Source organism: Xenopus tropicalis, chromosome 8, assembly GCF_000004195.4.
Source record: "Xenopus tropicalis strain Nigerian chromosome 8, UCB_Xtro_10.0, whole genome shotgun sequence".
Lineage (NCBI taxonomy): Eukaryota > Metazoa > Chordata > Amphibia > Anura > Pipidae > Xenopus > Xenopus tropicalis.
Genome location: NC_030684.2, coordinates 137,433,276 through 137,458,740, shown reverse-complemented (window position 1 = coordinate 137,458,740; position 25,465 = coordinate 137,433,276). Strand labels below are relative to the sequence as shown.

The 25,465-nt window shown below is 46.1% G+C and overlaps 1 protein-coding gene across 2 annotated transcripts in view; it reads left to right on the top strand.

Annotated features, from left to right (window-relative positions):
• The window catches only part of sema6c (semaphorin 6C), a 145,641-nt gene extending 121,437 nt beyond the window's left edge, over positions 1-24,204 (top strand). Inside the window, exons 15-20 of one of the 2 annotated variants that reach the window (XM_002937269.4) lie at positions 302-439; positions 2,089-2,166; positions 3,831-3,883; positions 6,705-6,755; positions 12,895-13,035; positions 21,568-24,204. In XM_002937269.4, coding sequence (XP_002937315.2) covers positions 302-439; positions 2,089-2,166; positions 3,831-3,883; positions 6,705-6,755; positions 12,895-13,035; positions 21,568-22,814 — 1,708 coding nt within the window. In that variant the 3' untranslated portion in view covers positions 22,815-24,204. The remainder of the gene's footprint in view (positions 1-301; positions 440-2,088; positions 2,167-3,830; positions 3,884-6,704; positions 6,756-12,894; positions 13,036-21,567) is intronic. The other variant, XM_004917580.3, reaches the window with a different exon arrangement.
• Positions 24,205-25,465: the final 1,261 nt, after the last annotated feature.

Here is a 25,465-nt window from a genome sequence, read left to right as displayed (position 1 = left end):
GTATGGGGACCTTTACTCATGAGATGCATAACCAGACAAAGATGCAGTCAACAGAGATTCAAACAGCTTTAGTCTGGTGTATAAAGAGCAAATAGAAATCTTCCAGAAACCACTTTGAGCTGATGAGTTGGAGAAACGCCCTACTCTGTGTAAAGACTTCTGATGTGTTGGTTTTATATACATTATTAGGCCCTGTAGAACTGGGATAGCTCAATTACTGCCCACAGCAGACTGAAAGATAAACATATATTTCAAGTACAATTGTACAGAGGGGATAACACAGCCTTCCTTTGTATATTAGGTGCAACGTCAAAAAGGAGGACAGGAGGATTCTGGGACTGCAGCTGGACCGGGAGAACCATGCTTTGTTTGTAGCCTTCTCGAGCTGCATCATCAGAGTGCCCCTGAGCCGCTGTGAACTGTACGGCACGTGCCGGAGGTAAGCCCCACGGCCTGATTCCTTACCCTTTGATTTCTGCTTCTTTTTTTAACAAGATCTATTCATTTCTGCGTCTTTTTACATTCCGCGTTTCCCGCTAGTTTGGGAATAAGTGCACAAGGAAAAGCATTTCTAGGGCTGACAAAAGCAGTCTCGGTAATAATCTCATTAATAAACTCGCAAGGCAACGCGTGAAGGCGTAGAACAAAGCGACCGGGGCTTCATTTAGGCTCGTCCTTACACCACAGGCCTCTGACTAAGACACCGGCGCACACAGGCCTCCCACCGAGCGCATACACCAGTGTGAATACCGCACTACAAAGTTGCCGGCATTAAGAGCTGTACAAAGTCATTTTTTTTTTACATGTGCTCAAAGGCCACAAACGTTCTAGTTGCAGAGAGAAGCGGAATATTATAATCAGCTGGGTTTGCTTTGATGCGCCATATTGTGCTGGTTTGTGTGGATGAGAGACTGCCAGGGGTAATAAGAACAAGTCGTTTATAGATTGTTCCTGCTTTTTAGGCTATCCCTGCCTCTGATTAGCTTATATCATATGGCACATTCAAAGTTATGATTCATGCCTCACAACAATACGACAACGAGACAATCAGAACCGTCTTGTAGTGTCCCTTTAGCTAACTCTGGAACCACTGCGTTCATAACACAGATACAACCAGTGTCGTATAGGGGTGTCAGGGCCCACCCACTGGGGTGTCCCGCCGGCAAGTCCAACCCTGGATACAGCCACGTAACCCTGCAAGCATTCAGTTTACACAATCTCAGCGGGGAAAGATTATTGGCCAGGGCTTCTGCAGCCCAGGACAGCCAAGAAGGATGACCAAAAGTTATGCTGATGGGAACTGCTGAAGTTCTCCATGAAAACACTGGAAGGCCTACTCAACCCATAGGAAATAAACAGAAAGAGTTCCTAAATCCAAAAGATATTCCTTAAGAGATTGTGTGGGCACCATCACATTTGGAATAAGCAAGTCCATTAAGAAACCAGAGCAGTGAGAAATAGGGCACAATTTTCATTTACTTCAGAGGTCAGTTGCTGTGGACTCTGTAGTGATCTCTCTGGTAGCACTTTGTCAGGTCTACTTGAAGATATTAATGTCTACAATCCGGCTAAGTAGGTAGAAATCTGACCTCAAAATGATTCATCGGTGCTCCAGCAGATCGAGATTTTTCCCAAGACTTGTCTTTTCAATGGTATCTCTGGAACTCAGAGGAGCTGAAAGCCATTTTATCTAAAGGCCATACTAGGTATCACTTGGGTATTAGTGGGCCTCGTCGAGAATTCTAGAGTTGGGTCATTAAATGCATTCAATGCCTATGGGAACCTTGACCAACTCAAGAATAATTTTCTTGGGCATCTTCTCATCCTCTTTGTCTTCTTATTGTGCCTTTATATCTAACTCATGAGATGCATAACCAGACAAAGATGCAGTCAATGGAGATACATTCACTGATAACACATTTGGAATAAGCAAGTCCATTAAGAAACCAGAGAAGTCTTTGAACAGTGGTCAGAGTAGTGAGAAATAGGGCACAATTTTCATTATTTACTTCTGAGTTCAGTTGCTGTGGACTCTGTAGTGGTCTCTCTGGTAGCACTTTGTCAGGTCTACTTGCTTTTGTCCCACAGGAGCTGTCTGGCGTCCAGAGATCCTTACTGTGTTTGGCTTAAATCCGGAGCCTGTGCCAGCTACCGCAATGATATAAGGTAAGATGCGAGAGTAATAATCATCAGATGCATTTACCAGTTGGGCAAATAATTAGAGGTGGGGTCCCCAAACGAGCGGATGTTCTCCCGATATGTCCACCTAGAGTGAGCAATATTGGGCTAATTTGATCGTCTGGAATTACAGTGATGAGTATAAGAGCCGTTGGATCAAGGAGTCCAACAGGTAAATCGAACCTTTCCAATCGACACCTGGATGATTTTTGCCCATAAATCAATCAGGGGGGCCCCATACACGAGCAGATAAGCTGCCGAGTTGGTCTAAAGGATTTGAATCTGCAGCTTAAATCTGCCTGTGTATGGCCACCTTAAATGGTGCCCATACACGTTAAGATCCGCTTGCTTGGCGACCTCGCCAAGTGAGCAGATCTTCTCCCGATATCCCCACCTACGGGTGGGAGCTATAGGGAAAATGTAGGCTAATTCCATCAAAACGACGGAAACGGCAATGGCACAGTCGGTTTGGGGACCCCATCAACGAGCCGATGTGGTCCCCGATCCGACTGAATCTTTTAACCTGCCCGATCCATATCTGCCCAATTTCAGGCCAGATATCGGTCGGGTATGGCCGTTGTTTCTGCCCCTACTTGGGCCGATAAGCTGCCAAATTGGTCCAAGGGACCCATATCGGCAGCTACAATCGGCCCGTGTATGGGGACCTTAAGTGATTCCCTGTAGGATTTGTAGGCCTCATCACCACCCACCAACAATGAAGGCTTTTGTGCACATTCACAGTGGTTCAGACTTCAGTTCCAGCTTCCCATCAGGGCTCCGTTTGGCTTAAGGTTGCCAGTGTAGGAAAATATTGGTATATCAGTCATTCAGCCATAGCTCCAAGACTATCTAGGGCAGCAAATGAGTTTTAACCATACATCTCACCATAATTGATCTTCAAGCTGGTCTTTTAGGCCTATTTTGAAGAGTAAATAAACATTCTTCCCAATCTAACCTTCAAACCCCTCGGTTCGACATCCGCTGGCAGAGAAGTCTGATATCTGAGCATCCAGGAATGGTCCTGTTGATGCCCCCAAGATGTAAATGAGCGCTATTGAACGTCTGCACCACGCTAGCCGTGTCCCTCAAGAACTCATTAAAACACTAAATAGGAAAACAAGTTAAAATGTGAATAGTATTTATAAATGTAAAATCAAAGAAATGCTGATTTAGATCCCTATTGGTTCCAGGGAATTTCAGTAAAAGCCCTTGATTTAAAATATCCCAAAAGCTTCCTGGTTTGTCTGAGATTCACGGCTCCTCGCGGAGCCCCAGCTACTGCAATTACCCTTAAATGCTCTTAATACACTGGTTCCTGGCCCTTCAGACCATTTTGGCAGATTATCTGCCCGTGTATGGGCACCCCGACTGGCCAGATCTCAATTGGTCAGGTTTGATTTTCAACCGGATCAGAGACCGCATTGGCTCATTGATGTGGTCCTTTCTTTAATGGCACCCATGCCACCATTTTGACCCTAGGGCCAAACAATCGAATTAGCCAAATATTGTCCATTTTAGGTGGGCATATCAGGAGAAGATCTGCTTGTTTGGTGACCTTGCCAAAAGAGCGGATTGCAGCATGCATGGCCACCTTTAATATCTGCATTCCTTGCTTTTAAACTCAGGGTTTTTGTTGTTGTTTTCTATTTTAGGGGTAGCTTTGAGCAGGATATCGAGCAGTCGAAAAACTGGGGCAACTGCCAAGGTGAGTAGAAGCCGGATGAATTTGTTTACTTGCTTTCTGCCACTGAATGTTCCCCCCTGTTATGCGGCATATCAATCAGAGAGCTGTAGAGTCAAAGAAGTGCCCCACCTACTGGTCAGTGCTAGCCCTACAGTTCAAAGTAGCAAACAACATGGCAGATACCCTCCCCAGAGAGTTCTCATTTTATCTTTAATCACTGATAAGGAATGCCTCGGCAGCCGCTAATACAGGCATGTTTACTGTACATGTACTCCATACTATTTCCCTGGCTGCATGTATGTTCTCTAGAACTCTCTTATACTTACACGGGCCAATTGTAGCTGCTGATATCGGTCCCTTAGACAGATTCGGCAGCTTATCGGCCCGTGTATGGGCAGAGATGACGTGACTGCCCGACCGATACCTGAAATTGGGCAGATATTGATCGGGCAGGTTAAAATATTTAGTCGGATCGGGGACCGCATCGTTCTCCGAACCGACTGTGCCATTGCCGCCGTTAGAATTCGATCATTTCGCCCCAGGGCCAAACGATCGAATTAGCCTGCATTTGCTCGATATCGCCCACCCGTAGGTGGGGATATCTGGAGAAGATCCGCTCGGTTGGCGACCTCGCCAAGCGAGTGGTTCTTAACGTGTATGGCCACCTTTAGAAACCCAGGGCCTTCTTCACTCCTTGAAATGGCATCCATCCCTTCCTTGAAACTATCTATCGTCTGGGAGCGAATGGCTCAAACTGTTTCTTTCGCTTGCTAATCTCAAGGGGAACCATGCTACGGACATGTGTCTTTTAAAACAACATAGCTAGGCACGCTTGTCCTTTATCGCACTGCGGCTATGGGAGCACTGCATTGTGGGCAGCACTCCTTGGCCCTTGCAAATGAGTTGCACCCATTTCCTCCTGAGTATGTCTATTATAGACTCCTACCCCCCCATAATGTAGTTACACCGGCCCCACAGAGGACGTTTGCCAATCGTCAGAAAATCAATTTCCCCTCTCCCCCCTGTTGTTCCTCCATTTTATGATAAGTGGCAGAATATACAAGTTGGGGGGGATATATTAATAGATACATAGTCTTGCTTCATTTGCCCCTGAGCGCTGTAAAGGACAGTTAGTAGGAAATGCAGCACCACGATTGGGTTAAGGGATGAGCCAATCCCGTGAGTGGAGGAGTGTGTGTATTCGGGGCAGAGGGGGCCCCTCTCTCTCTCTCTGGCTCTTCTCTCAGTGGTTACACGGAATTGATTTATGTCCCGCTATAAACCACATGCCTGCGACGGCTTTATCGTTGCCATTTGTTTGCAGTGATACATGGGACCCACCGTTCGCAATTCGTTTGTGTTTTTCTCATGGCTCATTTCCTAACGTATTTATTTTCCCTTTTAACGATCTTTAAAAAAAAAAAAAATGTCTGCTCTTGGCAAGTCTGACTGTCTGGAAGGTGTTTTTTTTATATTATTGGCAGTTACTTTCTAGAATTAGATTTTCTCAATTTCGTAGCCAGTAAATGACCTGCCAAGGCCAATGTATTTGCTGGTACCCTTTGGTCAAGCCCCTGGCCCACCTACTGAGCCGCCCCAGTCTTAAGGTGGCCATACATGACCTCACCAAGCGAGCAGATCTTCTCCCGATATCCCCACCTACGGGGCAATATCGGGCTAATTCTGTCGTTTGGCCCTGGGGCAAAATGATCGAATTAGAACGGCAGGTATAGGCGTTGTTGGTTCGTCCCTGATCTGACTAAATTTTTAAACCTGCCCAATCGAGATCTGCCCGATTTCAGGCCAGATGTTGGTCAGGCAGGCCCATCGTTAGTGCCTATACACGGGCCGATTAGCTGCCAAATCTGTCTAAAGGTGGCCAATCACGGGCCGATTGTAGCTGACGATATGGGTCCCTTAGACCGATTCGGCAGCTTATCGGCCCGTGTAGGGGCAGGAACGAGGGGCCTGGCCGACCGATATCTGGCCTGAAATTGGATAGATATTGATCGGGCAGGTTAAAAGATTTTGTCAAATCATGGACCAATGCGGTCCCTGAACCGACTGCCCCATTGCCGCCATTATAATTCGATCATTTGGCCCCAATGCCAAACGATCAAATTAGCCTACATTTTCCCCGTTATCGCCCACCCGTAGGGGGGATATCGGGAGAAGATCCGCTCACTTGTCGACCTCGCCAAGCGAGCGGATCTTCACGTGTATGGCCACCTTAAGGGAGCGATATCAGCAACTAGGGCCCGTGTATGGCCACCTTAACCCTATCTATTCCTCATAAACGTCATGGCTCTGCCCCTTTCACCATCACCCTGCCCCTTTGCATCACAGCCCCACCCCTTCTACATCACATCATTAACCCTTATCCTGTATGCCATTTCCCTAATGCTCTGACTAACTACTCATTGTAGCCCTAAGAACATTGTAATGCTTTGACGGCTACCGTGAACATTCTAATATCTGGCTGGTTACACGTTCTAGCTCAGCAATTGTTCTAGCTTACTGGCTACAGGTTAATTCTAGCCATCTTTAAAAGAGAACTCCATTACATTTGCCCAATGTAGCATAATGTAACTCTATGGATACATTCATTTAAAGCTACACAGTACGTATATGTAAATGTAATTGCTATTGAAATCAGTGTCCATGTATCCCATTCTGTTCTGACTCCTGAAACAATGTACCAGAAGCCATATGGTTTGCAGGAGAACTGACCTGTGCTCCATTGTGAATTATTATGTAAAGTCATGTCTGGGAACTGGGTTGAAGGACGGGAAGGAGGGTTTATCGGTATATAACGGCCGTTGTTTTGTTTCCTTTGATGCAGACGTTGTCACCTCTTCAGGAAGCGTCGGCAATGAAGGGGACTCGGCTTACGGTGAGTGACTTCCTTGCCTTTTCCTTTCAACAATATATCCCTTCCTCTCCATGTCCGTCCCACCCTAACAAAAAAAAAAGGCTGTCAGCTTCATCTTGGGAATGGTTTCAGCAATTAAATCTACAAGGAATTATGGGGCAGGCAGGCTCGTACTACCCAGAGCAACGTCATCTGGTTTTCAGCCAACGTTGATAATGAACCTAATGACCCCAACAGGCCTCTGTACTTATACGGTTAAACCACATGAGTCCAACTGACCAACAACTGGTCTTGGTTTGTTGCCGAATATCCAATTCAGCTGTAAAAGAGCTTACAATCGCACCATTATCCATCATATTTGCCTCAGATCAGCCACACAAATCTCATAAACAGGAATTCAGGTTGCCTCGCTGTTTAAAGGGGAAGTAAACCCACTTCTGGAATAAAAATCTTTATTGTTAGGCAGAAGGTTATCTCTGGTTTTATATCCCCTTTAAGAATACCCTGTTCCATTTTACCCTAACTGGACATAGTGATAATATTAAGACAGGGAACATGGCCTTTTTTCCGCTTTGTTGGTTTTACAGTTAGGAAGAAGGCGAATGTGACCAGTAGACAGAATATCACAGGGCTGGATTTACGGGCTATTATTATTATTATTATTAACATTTATTTATAAAGCGCCAACATATTCTGCAGCGCTGTACAATAAGTGGGACGGCAGAGGAATAATAATATTCACGCACTGTGCATTTGGGTCGTATGCTTTATACCATTGGTAAATACAGCTGCATCATCTGCGGAAGCTGACATTTCACCCATTTACACGTCACTTTGAAGCCCAAGGCATGCTGGGGACTGTAGTTTGTTGCCAGTTGTAGTTCATAGGGCAGGGAAATAGAAAATTGCTCTACCTGTAAAGTAATTAGCCATCAACTCCAGCAAACTCCCTTCCCTATATAACCCAGTAGTACAACCTGCATGGCCATGCTATAATATCTATTATAACTCACAAGATTATCCCTGCAACCTCCCTTCCATATATAACCCAGTAGTACTGCCTGATTGGCAGGCCCGGACTGGGGGGGTGGGGCTGTAAGGTGCCACAGACAGTCACTATTCATTGGGCTGGGGGGGGGGCTGTTTGGGCCTCTGTGTACTGGGAATGCCAGGGCCTGTTTTGACTCCCAGCCCAGACCTGCTGATTGGCTATATTTCCTGGTTATAACTAACTAGGTATTTCCTGCAACCTCCCTTCCTTATATTACCCAATAGTACAACCTAATTGGCCATACACTTATCCTACCAAATATCTCCTACAAACTCCCTTCCTCATATTACCCAGTAGTGCAACCTGATTGGTGCACACACACACACACACACAGGGGGGTTTAGGTGGGCCTGCCATTGGCACAACCTGACTAGGCTAATAGTTTTATTCCTGGTTATGACTCGCCAGCTAATTCCGGCAACCTCCCTTCCCTTATATAACCTGATACTACAACCTGATTGGATATACTCTTATTCCTGGCTATGACTATAAATACCTGCAGACTCAATTCCTTAAATTACCTAGTAGTGGACCTGATTGGCCACCATCTTCTTCCTGGTTATGACTCACCAGCTAATTCCTGCAACCTCGATGTTCTTATAAAACCTAATATTAAAACCTGATTGGCCACCATCTTATTCCTGGTTATGGCTCACCAGCTAATTCCTGCAACCTCCATATCCTTATAAAACCTGATACTACAACCTGATTGGCCACCGTCTTATTCCTGGTTATGGCTCACCAGCTAATTCCTGCAACCTCCATATCCTTATAAAACCTGATACTACAACCTGATTGGCCACCGTCTTATTCCTGGTTATGACTCACCAGCTAATTCCTGCCACCTCCATGTCCTTATATAACCTGATATTACAACCTGATTGGCCATACTCTTATTCCTGGCTATTACTCACCAGCTAAATACCTGCAAACTCAATTTCTTAAATTATCTGGTAGTGAACCTGATTGGCCACCATCTTATTCCTGGTTATGACTCACTGTCTCTCTGTTCTTATAAAAACTAATATTACCACCTGATTGGCCAGACTCTAATTCTTGATTATGACTCACCAATTCTTGTAAACCTCCCTTTCTTATATAACCCAATTCTCTAATCTGATTGGCCGAACTTGTATTCCTTGCCAATGCAGAGATGCCTGGTGTTCCTGGTGTTACTCAAAGCGCCAATAAGTTTGGGAAATGTAATTTTTCAGGGCTACAGAGAGCGAAATGCAAAACGCCACAAGCAAATTAGATATTTTTACGAGGATTTTGCATCCCTGTATATTTTTCATGGCGAAACGATTTAACGAGAAGCTAAACCATTCGGGCTGCCGTGCCTGTGACACTGCCTTTATGTTCATTACCGACACTAACATTTCAAGATTATCAGCCCCATTACTGCTTGTCTGAGTAAATTAATACTCAGGAGGAGCGAGGAGAGAGATGGGAATGGTGTTGGAGGAAGAAATCATAAAAATAGCAAAATAAGGCAAGACTTTAATTAGGACTATGAGGTTATCCTCTCGTAAATATTACCAGTGTGTGCGGTTAACTCGTGTAAAGCCAGGCGCGCCGCTGTCGGATTCGGGGAGATTGGATGTGATTGGATATTTCCAGTGTATGGGTAGGTGTAGCTGTAGAAAGGGATTTGAGGAGATGGATACCGTTAATTAATCCATGCAGGCATATTCATTAGATGGGATTGAGCTTGTATCTACAGAGAGAGGTCCTTGATAGATAACCTGGGTATGTGCAACGCCATTAGCTGGAGAATGGTCCTTGCCTTGAAGCTGGTTATAGCGCAGGGGGCGGTCTAAGGATTAGAGTGCAGAACATCAGCATTAACTGGACTGCAGGGCGCTGGTACTATCACATATTGCACTTTTATATAAGTGGGAAATATGCCCAGTTACTTTACAAGGAGAATGTGCTTTCTGCTGGGATAGACAGTTACAGACTCCCAGCAACCCACTGAAGGCCATTTGGGGGTGTTGGGAGTAGCAGGTTAAGGGCCGCGGGTTGATGAGCCTTAGCATTCAGGGGTGCTGATACAATTAGGCAAAGTGAGAAGCATGCCTATGGGATCTGTTATCTGGAAACCCATTATCCAGAAAGTTCCGAATTATGGGAAGGCTGTCTCCTATAGACTCCACTATAAGCAAATAATTCTAATTACTAAAAATGATTTCCCTTTTCTCTGTAATAATAAAACAGTACCTGTACTTGATCCCAACTAAGATATAATTACCCCTTATTGGGGGCAGAACAGCCCTATTGGGTTTATTTAATGGTTAAATGATTCCCTTTTCTCTGTAATAATAAAACAGTACCTGTACTTGATCCCAACTAAGATATAATTACCCCTTATTGGGGCAGAACAGCCCTATTGGGTTTATTTAATGGTTAAATGATTCCCTTTTCTCTGTAATAATAAAACAGTACCTGTACTTGATCCCAACTAAGATATAATTACCCCTTATTGGGGGCAGAACTGTCCTATTGGGTTTATTTCATGGTTAAATGATTCCCTTTTCTCTGTAATAATAAAACAGTACCTGTACTTGGTCCCGAGCATTCTGGATAATGGGTCCCATACCTGTACTACAGAGTTTATAGGTGCTATGCACACCACGGGCACACGTACATCAGCCAATAAATGCATTATTTCCTGTCAGGTGGTCAGTGACACCCAGAACATGACAAAATGGTGGCTCAATGTAAAAGGGCAATATTTACTTATATGATAAGATTAAATAATTTTCCCAACTCCTCACAGAGTCGCACTGCATTTCTCTGACTGGAAATTAAAAAGAGCTTTTCAGGATTGATCATTCTGTGTTTCTATCTCTCGGTGTGATGGCGGGAGGTAACACGCCGGCCCATCTCTGGAGACAGGGGGCCTTAATTAAAACTAGGACATTGGGAGACTAAAATGTCTGCTCCCGCACGCCTATATTACACAAACGCGTTGCTGTGGTAACGCACAGTCCCGGGCACAAATAATAGAGCGCCTGTGCATTCGCTCAGAGGGTTTTTAGGCAGGAAAGCTGATAGGCTGGCAATATCTACTCTCTGCCATTTGCTCGGATGCCTTTTTTATCATTAGGAAGAAAGAAATTCCAGCCCTGCTGCTTTTTAATCTTATGCTCCCATTAGGAGGCCGGCTATTGTAATATTAAGTGTATGAGTGTAAAGGAGCCCGGGCCCTGTCATACTTTCTGTGTTACCATGGTAACGCCACACGCCAGAAATTAGGATTTTTTTTTTTTCTGTCATGGAGGCGGGTAGGGCATGTTATACAAACACAAAGCAACACAAAATGATAGAGTTTTGAGCCTGACCCCTCGTCACGCTCTCTGGTAGCGCAAAGTCTAAACTGTAATTACGGCGAGAGAGCGAGGAAGCGCGTGTCTCTAGGGAGGCACTTGTGTGTGTGTGTGTTTGTTTGCACAGGATAGACGCCCAACTGCAACACCGCTGCTAGTGTATTTGTTTGCTGTATTGTGGCACAATGTGTAGGAAGGGGCGTCCTCTGAGGGCACAACGGATAGCCCGCAGCTTTATAGGGCACAGGGGGTTTCCTGGTTTCATTAGTAGCAACTGATAATGGACTAATTTGAGTAAAGGTGGCCATACATGGGCAGATTGCAGCAGCCGATTCTGGTCCTTAATGGTGAAGACGCACAGAGCTACTAGTAGCAGCTACTTGTTCATGGCTACTAAACTCCAGAAAATCCCCTGCCATAGACAATACTTAGAATTGCCTCTGCTAAAACACATGTAGAGACAATTATCAGTAAATGATCAGCATTGTCTGTTTTAGTAGCCACAACAAGTAGCTTCTACTAGTAGGTCTGTCACAGCTACAAAAACAGACAATGTTGATCATTTACTGATAATTGTCTCTACGTGTGTTTTAGCTGAGGCAATTCTCAGTATTGTCTATGGCAGGGGATTTTCTGGATCTTAGAAGCCATGACAAGTAGCTGCTACTTAGTAGCTCCCCTAAGGGCTGTGACAGACGGGGAGATTAGTCCCCGCGTGACTACTGTAATCAGGGAGATTAGTCGCCCGTGACAAGGGAGATTTGTCGCGGCCGACTAATCTCCCCGTCTGTCACAGCCCTAAGGGTGAAGATACACAGAGCTACTTAGTAGCAGCTACTTTTTCATAGCTACTAAACACCAGAAAATACCCTGCCATAGACAATACTAAGAATTGCCTCTGCTAAAACACACAACAAGTAGCTGCTACTAGTAGCTCCGTGTGTCTTCACCCTAAGGATGAAGACACACAGAGCTACTAGTAGCAGCTACTTGTCACATCTGCAAAAATAGACAATGCTGATCATTTACTGATAATTGCCTTTATGTGTGTTTTAGCAGAGGCAATTCTCAGTATTGTCTATGGCAGGGTATTTTCTGGCATTTAGTAGCCGTGACAAGTAGCTGCTACTGAGTAGCTCCCTTAAGATGGACTCGGGAAGCTTACCTGCCCATGTATGGGGCCCTTTGGCAGGCCTCTCCAACCGATATCTGGCCTAAAATTGGCTATGTTTCGATTGGACTGGCTTGATTTTTCGTCTGATCGGGGACCACATTGGCTCATTGATGCAGTCCTCGCTCTGACTTTTCCTATCCCCTTCAGTCAGTGGGAGGAGCATTTTGAATATAGACTCAAGTCTGATCTATGCCAGGCATTTAGGGTTTGGGCAGCCCAGATGGGCCAGTACCCACAGAAACATAGAAGCCACTAGGGGAAATCAATGGAGGGGGTGAAGTAAAACACAATCATCACGGTCTGAGCTTGTAACGACAGGAATGGCAAACCTAAAGGTGGTCATACCTACAGCTTGGAGGAACACCTCATACAAACTGTCATTTCCCACCCGCGCATGTTCCTCATCGCCGCCTCTTACTCTGGGTTAAATACTGAATGTCCTGTGGATTTACCCAAGATGAACGTGTTCTCTTACAGCCAAGCTGAAATGAGCTGAATCCATATCCCTCCTCCCCCTCGTCCCACTCACCCAATCACCTCTCCACTTACTGATATTGTTACTTGTATATCTATTTCATGATCTTTTATTTGTCAATGGTAATGCAGGGAAAGCCCCGCCTAGCGGTGACATCGCCATTGCAAGTGTCGCCTCCCTTGGGCATGTGACCCGCCTGGGCTATTCCCCGCCAGGCGTGACATCTGACGGTTATTACCAACTCTCTGCCTGGCACACTCTAAAAACCCAGGGTAAGAGGGGCATTTGTTGGTCAACATGTAGGGCTCTTAGACTAATTGAACTGAAAGGCGGAGGTCGCCTTTCTAGTACGTTGCAAGTGGTAACAGTCTAAGCAGTGTTGCAGTTGGTCTACATTTTTAAAATGTATCTCCAATTCAGAATGCTATCTGGTTGCACCCATAAAAAAATGATGGTCCCTTGGACCGACTCGGCAGCTTATCGGCCCGTGTAGGGGCAGAAACGAGCGGGCTGGCCGACCGGTATCTGGCCTGAAATTGGCCAGATATCGATCGGGCAGGTTAGAAAATCCAGTCGGATCGGGGACCACATTGGCTCGTTGATGCGGTCCCCGAACCGACTGTCCCATTGCCGCCTACATAATGGGGCCAAACGATCGGATTATTTTTTTTTTTAACTTCAAGCTCCCCGATATCGCCCACCTGTATGGGGACCTTTAGACTACATTTTTTTCTGTCTAGGCCCTCGCTTGTTCCTTCATTCAAACGGTTGCTGGGGTTAGCTTCTCTAGCAACCAGCAGTTTAAATACCAAATTGTAGAGCTGCCCTATTACACAGGTTAAATTATCCAAACACCATAAAAATATAGATCAACTGCAAAATGACTTAGAAGGCCGCAGTCTGTATCGTACTAGTTGTAAGGTGAACTTGGCCTTTAGGCTGATGGTACATGGGATGTATTCTTTCATGTAGTTCTTTGGGCCACAACCAAAAAACTGAATTACAACTTGTAGAGAATATTTCCCATGTGCCCCAGGCCTTAAGCTGATAGGCTGCAGGTTAGTGGTAGTCAACCCCAACCCTTCCCCACCATCCCCTGCTTAAGGTGTACCACTCTGCACATCTGCTTCCTTCCCCCCCTGCTAATTACGTGTAAGCGAGACCCTGCAAGGACGCATGGGGGAGGCGTGCATGAAATCCTGCGACACTCATTAATGTGGTGATTGTGTTTGTACTTCACTTGTTGGCCTCAACCATTGGGTTCAGTGCTGTGATCACACCCATACATATTAGAGAGCACATCTGCTGGTCATCACTATGGGCTTGGGATCTTTCTTGGCCAATAACCAAAGATCAAATATTCAGCTACTATGAGCAGGCTTGTCTGACCTGCAGGCTTTGTCACAGAGGAATTAATTACTAATTAGCCATCTACTAGGACCTTTATTACATATAATATGGGGGTCGGTCTCTACGTTCAGGTCAGGTTCACCTTAGGGCAGGGGCGGGCCAAGCCGACCGGGCACCCTAGGCAACTCGGTCGGCCAACTCCGCCCACCTCCCCGCCCCCCCCCCCCATGCGCGCCAAAGCACAGGAGGCGGCGCAGGGGGGGGTGGGGCGATTCGATCGGTCATTGCCTCCGCCGCTAATGACAAGCGGGGGAGGCAATGACAAAGTAGAACTAGGGGTAGGCAGAAGAGGCTCCTGCCTGGCGCCCCTCAATCATTGCGCCCTAGGCAGCTGCCTCTTCTGCCTACCCCTAGTTCCGGCCCTGCCTTAGGGTGAAGACACACAGAGCTACTAGTAGCAGCTACTTGTCATAGCTACTAAAATAGACAATGCCGATCACCGTATATTTGTTATCTTCTTCATCAGCCAAGGCCACCACAGCATGTTAAGGTGAAGATACATGGAGCTACTTAGTAGAAGCTACTAAACGCCAGAAAATACTCTGCCATAGACATTTGCCTCTGCTAAACACACGTAGAGACAATTATCAGTAAATGATCAGCATTGTCTTTTTTATTAGCCACGACAAGTAGCTGCTACTAGTAGCTTCGTGTGTCTTCAACCTTAGGGTGAAGACACACGGAGCTACTAGTAGCAGCTACTTGTCATGGCTACTAAAATAGACAATGCCGATCACCTTATATTTGTTATTTTCTTCGTCAGCCAAGGCCACCACAGCACGTTAAAGGTGAGGACACATGGAGCTACTTAGTTGCAGCTACTAAACGCCAGAAAATACCCTGCCATAGACAATACTGAGAATTGCCTCTGCTAAAACACACTTAGGGCTCTGGCACACGGGGAGATTAGTCGCCGCTAACAGGGAGATTTGTCGCGGGCGACTAATCTCCCCGTGTGCCAGAGCCTTTAGGGTGAAAACACACAGAGCTACTAGTAGCAGCTACTTGTCATGGCTACTAAAACAGACAATGCTGATCACCGTATATTTGTTATCCTCTTCGCCAGCCAAGGCCACCACAGCACGTTAAAGGTGAAGACACATGGAGCTACTTAGTAGCAGCTACTAAACGCCAGAAAATCCCCTGCCATAGACAGTACTGAGAATTGCCTCTGCTAAAACACACATAGAGACAATTATCAGTAAATGATCAGCATTGTCTATTTCTGTAGCCAAGTAGCTGCTACTAGTAGCTCCGTGTGTCTTCACCCTAAGGGCTCTGGTACACGGGGAGATTAGTCGCCCGCGGCAAAACTCCCTGCTCGCGGGCGACTAATCTCCCCGAGTTGCCTTCCCTCTGCCATCCCACCGGCGAACATGTAAGTCGCCGGTGGGATGGCAGACGCGGCGGGGCGATTTCGGGAAATCGCCGAAAAAGCCTCGCGAGTCTTTTTCGGCGATTTGCGCGAAATCGCGCCGCCGCGTCTGCCATCCCGCCGGCGACTTACATGTTCGCCGGTGGGATGGCAGAGGGAAGGCAACTCGGGGAGATTAGTCGCCCGCGAGCAGGGAGTTTTGCCGCGGGCGACTAATCTCCCCGTGTACCAGAGCCCTAAGACTCCTCCAGGAAGAGGCAGGTACTTTAGCATTGTGACATGGAAAGCAACACCGTACTGCCCTAATTGTAATTAAATTCTTCAATTAAGAGCCATTGTTGAAAGTCGGAAAACACTGTAGCCTATTGAATTTCCACAGTGAAGCCCTGCCATCGTTACCAGCTTCTCTTGAAAGACATGAGGAGAGGCACTTGATATTATGGAAATTGGCTTGAAATATCACCTTGGGTTGTCTGTAAACACGTCCCAAACACGCCATTTGTTTCCAGCCTGACAGCAGGCGAGGCTCTGCAAAGGGTAACAGCTAAAGCACATTAATCATTAAGGGGTGCACATAGGGGGGTCTCCAGTTGTGGAACTAACATTGCAATGCAGACCAGGACCTGCCTCTATGTGGCCCAATAGGAGGATTCCAGGGATGTCATGGTGGGTGGTAAACACTAATATCATTAAAGACGAAGGAAAGTGGGGGGTGGTAATTAGGTGGCCTAGTTCCATCTTTTGATCTCTTTCTCTCTAAAAATCCAATCGAAGGGGTCCAAAGAGCATCAGTTATATCCAGAGGGATAGTTCAGTTCACATTGGAATAGGAGTGAATGTATATGGCAAAACAAGATGGTGGTTACCATTTCCATTTCAATCTGAGGTCCAACTTTTGCTCAGTCCCCCCTCAACTACAAAGTTTAGAGATATATGAAAACATTGGTATATCAGCCATATTTCCTTGGACAGCAAATAACACAAATTACCTGTACATTGGACTTGTAGGAGCATTTAAAAGACCAAACTGGCCTTCTTTAGGCTACGTTCCCCAGCCAATCACTGTTCAGCCCTACAGTTTGGGAATTACTGGTGTGGGTATGGGTCAATACCTGCACGATAGTGTACACAGCAAGGCAAGATGGCGCCTGTAGCTCAGGAGTTCATGGGCAACTGGAGAGCCACAGACTGGATTATAAAACATGGCCAAGGACTGCCCAATCGGTTTTTGGTGTTTGTGGTCAGAGAACCTTCCTTGCCAAGCAGTTTAGTGGCTCTTTGCTGTAGTCGTTGGTGCCCACTCCCCTTGTGTATAGATCACAAAATGGATGTTTCATGGTTATCACTAATGAGCCCGGGCTCTTGATACATCTTGACTTCAAGCTCTACCTCCCCCGAAAGCGAAATAAATACAGAGGCCTATTTACTTTGGCCCCCAGAGACGAGCTACCGGCAATATCATCCACCTGAGTGCATCGGTCTCCGGCAAAGTGACTCGCTGTGTATCTTTTACTGAACGCCGGCTCCAATCACGATTTTAGCATTTCGGCGCTGTTGGAATTCCCAGACCAGCGTTCAGCGGGTTAACATATTTGACTTGTTTGGGTACTGAGAAAATGTAATTTTCTTCCCGGATTCCCAAAGTGAAAGAATGTTCAAAGCACAAAATAAAGGCTTAGGAAGATTGGATGGATGCGGCGTGCATTTGCTGTAGTGCCCGCGTGTAATTATAATAGTCTTATATTAGCGTTGTGTGATTGCAATACCTGCTGGCCTGCCTTTGAAGCGGGCGGCTCATTACCTCTCCGCAGCTGCTCACTCTTCGCTTTGATTGGCTCGTGCCTTTCATGGCATTAACAGGCCACAGCTCTCAAATGAATATTTGCCAGTTTGAATTAAGCCGGGGGCATGGAGCACACTAGGCAGCCTAGTGGCATAAAGGGCAGTTACATTAGCCTGCCCCACAATGCCTTCAACTACTTGTCAAACCGAATGGCACCGAACGCCTGTGATTGGCATCCTTGATGTGGAGCTTTTTAGTCAAACATCGCTCCGGTCCCACCCGCGCTGAGAATCAGATGAAGCAATGGAAGCTGCCTTCAGTAGAACCAGACTGCACACAAATATCAAAGCCCCTCAGCCAACCCCGTCGGATTCTGAGCAAGGCAAAACAGGGGGACGCACTTTATTGGATTTCAAGATTATTAGCTCCTTGACATGGTAAAATCATTACGCCTGTGAATCCCTTGTGTTGGAGAGGAGACGTGGGGCCCAGACGTTGTGCCGTTCTTGTAATAAAAAGGCAAAGCCAAGAACGAAGAGCGGTTTCAGACAACTAGCGCACAGCACTCACTCAGATCCTCGGGGCAGGAGTTTTAAAGCATGAGTGACTGCCATGTGGGATAGTAATAACCCCTTGCAAGAGACTATGGTTGTCGTATAGCACTGCGGTGTAACTAGAAACTTGTCCACACTAGAAACTGTGGGGGGCAAGTGTTCTTTATTTCCTTTTTCACGCTAAAGCTGGCCATACACTCTAGGGTCCACTTGTTTGGCAGGGTTGCCAATGTGGCAGATATTTCCCCTGATGTGCACACCTAAGGTGGCTGATATCGGGTTAATCCGATTCTTTGGCCCTAGTGCCAAACGATCGCATTACAGTGATGGGAATAGGAGCCATCAGAGCGAGGACCGCATTAATGAACTGATGAAGTCCTCAATCCGACAGGAAAATCAAAGCTGCCTGATCGACATTTGACTATTTTTGGGCCAGATATCATTGGAGGGTCCCACACACGGCAGATAAGCTAACAAAAAATCCTTTGGAAGCTTAATGTCTGTGGCACACAGGGAGATTAGTCGCCCACGACAAATCTCCCTTGTCGCGGGTGACTAATCTCCCCGATATGACATCTCACGTCCGAGAATGTAAATCGCCGGTGGGATGGCATACGTGGCATCTGTGATTTGCTGAAATCGCCATGGTTGCCTCAAGAGCCAACTTCCACGATCACGGCGCCGCGTATGCCATCCCACCGGCGATTTACATTCTCGCTGGTGGGATGTCATATCGGGGAGATTAGTCGCCCTCGACAAGGGAGATTTGTCGCGCGTGACTAATCTCCCCGTGTGCCACAGCCCTAAATCTGCTCATGTATGGCCACTTTAAGAGGTGTTGTTATCCAACAGTAAACAACAAGTTGTCTTCTGCAGCTTATCTGCTGTGTATGGAGCCCTCTCACAGGCCTACCCAACCAATACCTGGCTGAAAATAGGGCCAGATGTCAATCGGACAGGTTTGATTTTCTCATTGGATTTAGGACTGTATTGGCTCACTGATACGGCCCTTGTTCCGACAGCTCGAATGCCTGTTGTCGTAATCTGAACATTTTTTTATTAGTTTGATATCGCTCACCTAAGGTTAGACAACCTCACCAAATGAGCAAGGATCTATAGCAGTGATCCCCAACCAGTGGCTCGTGAGCAACATGTTGCTCCCCAACCCCTTGGATGTTGCTCCCAGTGGCCTCAAAGCAGGTGCACATTTTGTGAATTTCTGGTTAAGAGGCAAGTTTTGGAGGCATAAAAACCCAGTAAAATGCCAAACAGGGCCTTCTGCAGACTGCCAGTCAACATAGGGGCTACCAAATAGCCAATTCTAGCTCTTATTGGCCATTTTTATGGTTGTGTTGCTCTCCAACACTTTTTCCACTTGAATGTGGCTCACGGGTATAAAAGGTTGGGGATCCCTGATCTATAGTGTATGACCAGCTTTAAGATGTCTTCAGTGGTTTATTGTGGTAAACTGTGATGAATTGCCTGTTGTGGAAATAGAGTTTTGGATCGCAGCAGCGTTGCCTAGTCAGTGAGCATTATGGGCTGATTAAGACTTTATAGCACTTTTTAACATGGATCGAAACCCAAGTTGTAGTGCATCTGTACCATCGTTTTAGTTTTTGGGACTTTCCTTTGTGTAAGAATCATCATTCCGTCATTTTTGCAATTTCCGTTGCCTGCAGTGGGGTGGGAAGTGACTTTCCGAATGTCGGTTGGGGAGAAGTTGCAGCAGGAAACACTGGTACATAAGCTTAGCCTTCATTATTCGTCCCAGTCCCAACAATAATTGCAAGAATTTGAATTTGGACGAATCCTTTGTTTCCGCCAAACTGAATCCGAACCCTTGGACCTTCAAGTTTTGGATATCCAGAGAATGAACATATGTAATGGGGTTTGGGATCCGTTCAGCATTCTGCCAAATATTCTGTAAGGGCTTCGGTATTTGGATGAGTCCAAGAATGATTGATTCTGTAGCAGTGCCATTCCTGTTAGCCCCGGCTCTCCTTGCACAGTGAAAACATGATGCAATTTAGGTAAATAGCGCGCGAGCAAGGACACTTTTATCTTTATGTAGATTTCCCAGAAGGAAATGAGAATTTATGCAAACGGGGAAAGGCTATTTCCTTTTTCTTGTTACAAGCACGGCGTTCGGTTAAATCACAACATAAATCACAACAAATTAGATCTCCAGTTTGAAATATCCGTTCTTCTTATAGTCTCGCCGAACACAGAGCCGTATGATAATTCTAGTTCAGCCTCGCCCTGCCCTGTTTTCCATCATCATCACTGTACATAGTTGCCCTAAAGCTGCCCTGTGGGTGCAGTGTAGGAAGTCGCAGTCAGTCCCTCTGCTCATTGTTAGCTTCTCAGCCAAATACCTTCCTGAATCTCTTTGCGATGGTGCCCTATATTCATCTTTAAAAAAGTGTTGTAATAGCAAAGCTGGCCTAACACGGGCTGAGAACTCCTGACTTAGTCAGCACCTTATTGTATAGAGCAGTGATCCCCAACCAGTGGCTCAGGGGCAACATGTTGCTCCCCAACCCCTTGGATGTTGCTCTCAGTGCCCCCAAACCAGGGAGTTATTTTTCAATTCCTGACTTGGGGGCAAGTTTTGGTTGAATAAAAACAAGATTTCCTACCAAATAAAGCCCCCTGTAAGCTGATAGGGTGCATAGAGGCCCCTAATAGCCAATCACAGCCCTTATTTGGCTCCTCCATGAACTTTTATGGTGCTTGTGTTGCTCTCCAAGTCTTTTTTCTTATGACTGTGGCTCACGAGTAAGAAAGGTTGGGGGCCCCTGGTATAGAGCCAGATTATACACAGTCAAGAATCCATCTGGCGAGAACTTCATTAGGTTGTGGTCCTCTCCTGGCAAAAGAAAGCGGTTCGTGACAACCAGGCAGTTTAGGAACACATGGTGGCTTGGCTTTCCCACCGTATGCAGCAAAAAGTCTTAAGGTGCCCATACATGTTAAGATCTTCACCACCTATGGGTGGGCGATATCGGGGAACATGTAGGCCCTGGGGCCAAATGATCAAATTATAATGGCGGCAATGGGGCAGTCCGTTCGGGGACCGCATCAATGAGCCGAGGCGGTCCCCAATCCAACTAAATCTTTTAACCTGCCCGATTGATGTCTGGCTAATTTCAGGCCAGATATCGGTCGTTCCTGCCCCTACACGGGCCGATAAGCTGCCAAATCAGTCAAGGGACCCATATCGGCAGCTTCAATCGCCCCCCGTGTATGGGCACCTTTAGGTGACACAGCTGAGTAACTAGCTTGCATGGAATCTTGGGGAGTCCTGCTCTTAAGACCTAGTTGTACCTGTAGTGGCTGTTGGATAACCATACTTCTAAACCACAGGTAAAAGGAAAGAAGGGTAGGCGTTCTTGGCTACAGCCTTGGGCTACAGCTCAAGTTGAGATGTGCTCAGTTCCGCCCTATACCAGCGAAAAACAGAGATTTCTGCCCTTCCTAACCCGCTACTCTTCAAAACCGGAATGCTCAAAGGGGGTCGTTTTCCTTACAATTAACTCATTTAGTACTAATTCTAAGGACTTGACATAGTACTGACCATTGACTAGTTTGTTAGAGACCATTTCCAACCGCTTGTTCATATCATCAATATCAATAAGTGTTCGTTTATGCTCATTATGTGTTTTCTCTTTCGTTACAGGAGTGCGCCAGGAAGTTGGATCCATGGAAAGCTCCAAGAGTGTCCATTTTACTTTCCTCATTGGCTGCGTCTTTGTTGCGTTTGTGGTGGGAGCCATATTTTCCGGCTTGTTTGTGTCCTGCTACTGCAATCACATGTTTCAGAAAAACAAACACGTTGGACGAGACCCTGAATCGAGTCTCCAAAGACCTCTCTCCTTGAGAAGCCTGGCAAAGATGAACGGCCTTTTAGAAAGCCAGTCTAAAGAAGGAAGGATGGAACCGACATCTCCAAAGCTTTATACAACATTGCTTCACGGTGAAAAAGAGCAAACAACCGAGACAACTAAAGGGGAATCAAAAGACCACCCTGAACTGTCTGGCCTTCCCACTCCAGAATCCACACCAGAACTGCCGATGAAGAACTTAAAGGCTTTCAAGAACCAATGGGAAAGGAACCAGAACTGCAACAATGCCAAAGAGATTCAGGGGAAAAGCCCTGTATTTCACTTTCCAGTTTCAAATTCCCAAGTGTTTCAGTTTCCCAGTACTCTGGTCCTACCCACCAACATGCACGGATATGACCAGCCTCTCTCAGGCTACGGAGATGATAAGAAGATACCAAATTCTGAACGAGCTCTAATTAGGCATTCCCAGTGCTATCTTCCTAAAGGTGTTGAGATGACCACACTGGATGAACTTCTGAAGCACCTTCCAGAATCTAGTGGGTCGCCGAGGAAAATGTCAGGCATGATGGCCATAAGCCCACAAGCTGTGAGTCCTCATTCGCCGATGTCCTTCATCAACAAGGTTCAGCCTAAAATCCCCGACACGGAAAGTGCACCTTATTATAGCTCCTCTACCCTTCCAAGAGACAGTCTGCCTAGAAGACTGGACATACCACCAGATGTGACGCCTCAGTCTTGCTTGGAGAAACAATCAAGATCACAGAGGCATTCATTATCTTCAGGACATAAACTAATGAACATTGGTCCAGGTGGACCAATTCTTTCGAGACAGCACAGCCTGGGTCAAGGTAATAGACAACACCCACCACCACCACTCCTGACAAGGATGCATTCTACTGGTACTCCCGTACCCATGGAAAGCCACAGTGTCTTTCTGTCTCGCCAGCTTAGTTACCAGGAACAAACTCCCATGTCAAGGAGCATGGTGAAAAGGACCCTGTCCTTAAGACCAGATGTGCCATCCAATTCAGTATTTTTGCCATCCTCGCCGGTGAAGGATGCAGCCCAGTTTAAGTATTAACACCGGCAGTTTGATTTTTCTACCAGCTGAAGACACCAAGGAGACAGTGAAGCTCTTTGGACAAAAATGTGAATCAGATTGTCTGCACTTTTGCCTTGGTGCCCTGAAATTCTCTCACTCGGACTAGAGTTCTTCATGCTGTCTAGTCAACTCCAGCAACATGGTGGTTAGGGAACTAAAACAAAGAGTCGTTGCAAGCAAGGACCATTAATAGCAACCACTGAAACTGCCTTGATGTTCAAGTGACAACTTATGCTGTAGATGGGTCGCTGTTGAACCTTTTTTGTGTGTGTGTGGTGTCATAGATTGCATACGTCTCCACAGCTGGTGGAGAACAGAAGGCCATTCAGTCGACCATTTTGTTTGATGAAGGAGGCTGAAGGTAAGCGGACTTATTATCTGTATCCCTGAGCCGAAGATTCGATGCTGTTGAGGCACATGAAACAAACGCAGCGCTTTTTCATTGCTAACGGACAGTATGAAAGGATACCTCAAGCGGATTAGATGAAGTGTAAATTAATTTATATATATACATACATGTGTATATATATTTAGATATATATATATATATTTCACACGGTTACTTACTCCATGTAAAAGGAGATTAATATACCCTACTGTGTAGGGGCGAGAAATTCACTATTAATATTGCTGACCTTGTAAAGACGTTGAAAGAACTAATGAGATGTTGGTGCCTGAGCGGAACTATAGTATGACCCCCGCGGCCCCTTCTAAACACAGCGGTGAAGCTTTTCAGGAGCCAATTATCTGCAGCATCCTCCACGGTTTCGCTTCCCCAGCATTGTTCCTCGTCAAAGCCGTTCTTAACCTCCAGTCGTTGGTTGCAAAGGATACGTGTTCAAGATGGTGGCCAGACTCGCCAGACTATAAGCACCGTGTGCTAAAGTGAATTGGACTGGCACGTGCCACACGTCATGTTTTGCTTCCCTGGGCAAATGACAATTGAAACGCGTTGGCCGAGAGATAACGTCCCCTCCCCAACGGGGGGCATCCTGCTTAGCTATACACTCGTTGGAAACCAGTTAGCCCCAATGGATAGTCTGTGTACATGTGTGCCTTATTTCAACCTAGTCTTATGAACAGTGCGATTGTAGCAGCAACATTTTGTGTTCATTTTGTTCCTGAGTGGCTCTTTATTTTGCAAAGGGTGCTGTTTTTTTTCCCACATCCACGCTTATTTACACGGCCTTCTCCGTGGCCAATGCAGACATGTTCCCAATGCGTTTCCACCAATGAAAAGTGTAGGCTATATTATTATGAAGACATCACCTTGAGTTTCAAAAAAAATGGTCAAGGTCTGGTCTGTAAGGGCCGGCTCATTCACCAAATATTCGTGCGTCAAAATTCCACCCTCTATTACGATATATTATGCATGTGAATAGGTAGGCAGCTGTATTGTACCTCATTTGAAGATAAGCTAACAAAGAAGTTCTAAGATTGGTTGTTATCTTTACAAAAGAATGGAACGTGGCCAGTTAGGATGAGATTTAAGGTCCAGTTTACTTGCCCTACAGTCTCCATCTTGTCCTACTGTCTTCATCTTGCCCTACTGTCTCCATCTTGTCCTACTGTCTTCATCTTGCCCTACTGTCTCCATCTTGTCCTACTGTCTTCATCTTGCCCTACTGTCTCCATCTTGTCCTACTGTCTTCATCTTGCCCTACTGTCTCCATCTTGCCCTACTGTCTCCATCTTGTCCTACTGTCTTCATCTTGCCCTACTGTCTCCATCTTGTCCTACTGTCTTCATCTTGCTCTACTGTCTCCATTTTGCCCTACTGTCTCCATCTTACACTTCCATCTAGCCCTACTGCTTCAATCCTGTCTAGCTGTCTTCAATTCACTCTACTGTCTTCCATCTTCCTTACCGTCTCCATCTTGATCTATGGTCTCCTTCATGCCTTGAGTCTTGCCCTACTGTCTCCATTTGTCCTACTGTCTTCATCTTGCCCTACTGTCTCCATCTTGCCCTACTGTCTCCATCTTGTCCTACTGTCTCCATCTTGCCCTACTGTCTCCATCTTGCCCTATGGTCTTCATATTGCCCTACTGTCTCCATCTTGCCCTACTGTCTCCATCTTGCCCTACTGTCTCCATCTTGCCCTACTGTCTGCATCTTGCCCTACTGTCTCCATCTTGTCCTACTGTCTTCATCTTGCCCTACTGTCTCCATCTTGTCCTACTGTCTTCATCTTGCCCTACTGTCTCCATCTTGTCCTACTGTCTTCATCTTGCCCTACTGTCTCCATCTTGCCCTACTGTCTCCATCTTGTCCTACTGTCTTCATCTTGCCCTACTGTCTCCATCTTGTCCTACTGTCTTCATCTTGCTCTACTGTCTCCATCTTGCCCTACTGTCTCCATCTTGTCCTACGGTCTTCATATTGCCCTACTGTCTCCATCTTGCCCTACTGTCTCCATCTTGCCCTACTGTCTCCATCTTGCCCTACTGTCTCCATCTTGCCCTACTGTCTGCATCTTGCCCTACTGTCTCTATCTTTCCCTACTGTCTCCATTTTGCCCTACTGTCTCCATCTTGTCCTACTGTCTTCATCTTGCTCTACTGTCTCCATCTTGTCCTACTGTCTTCATCTTGTCCTACTGTCTTCATCTTACCCTACTGTCTCCATCT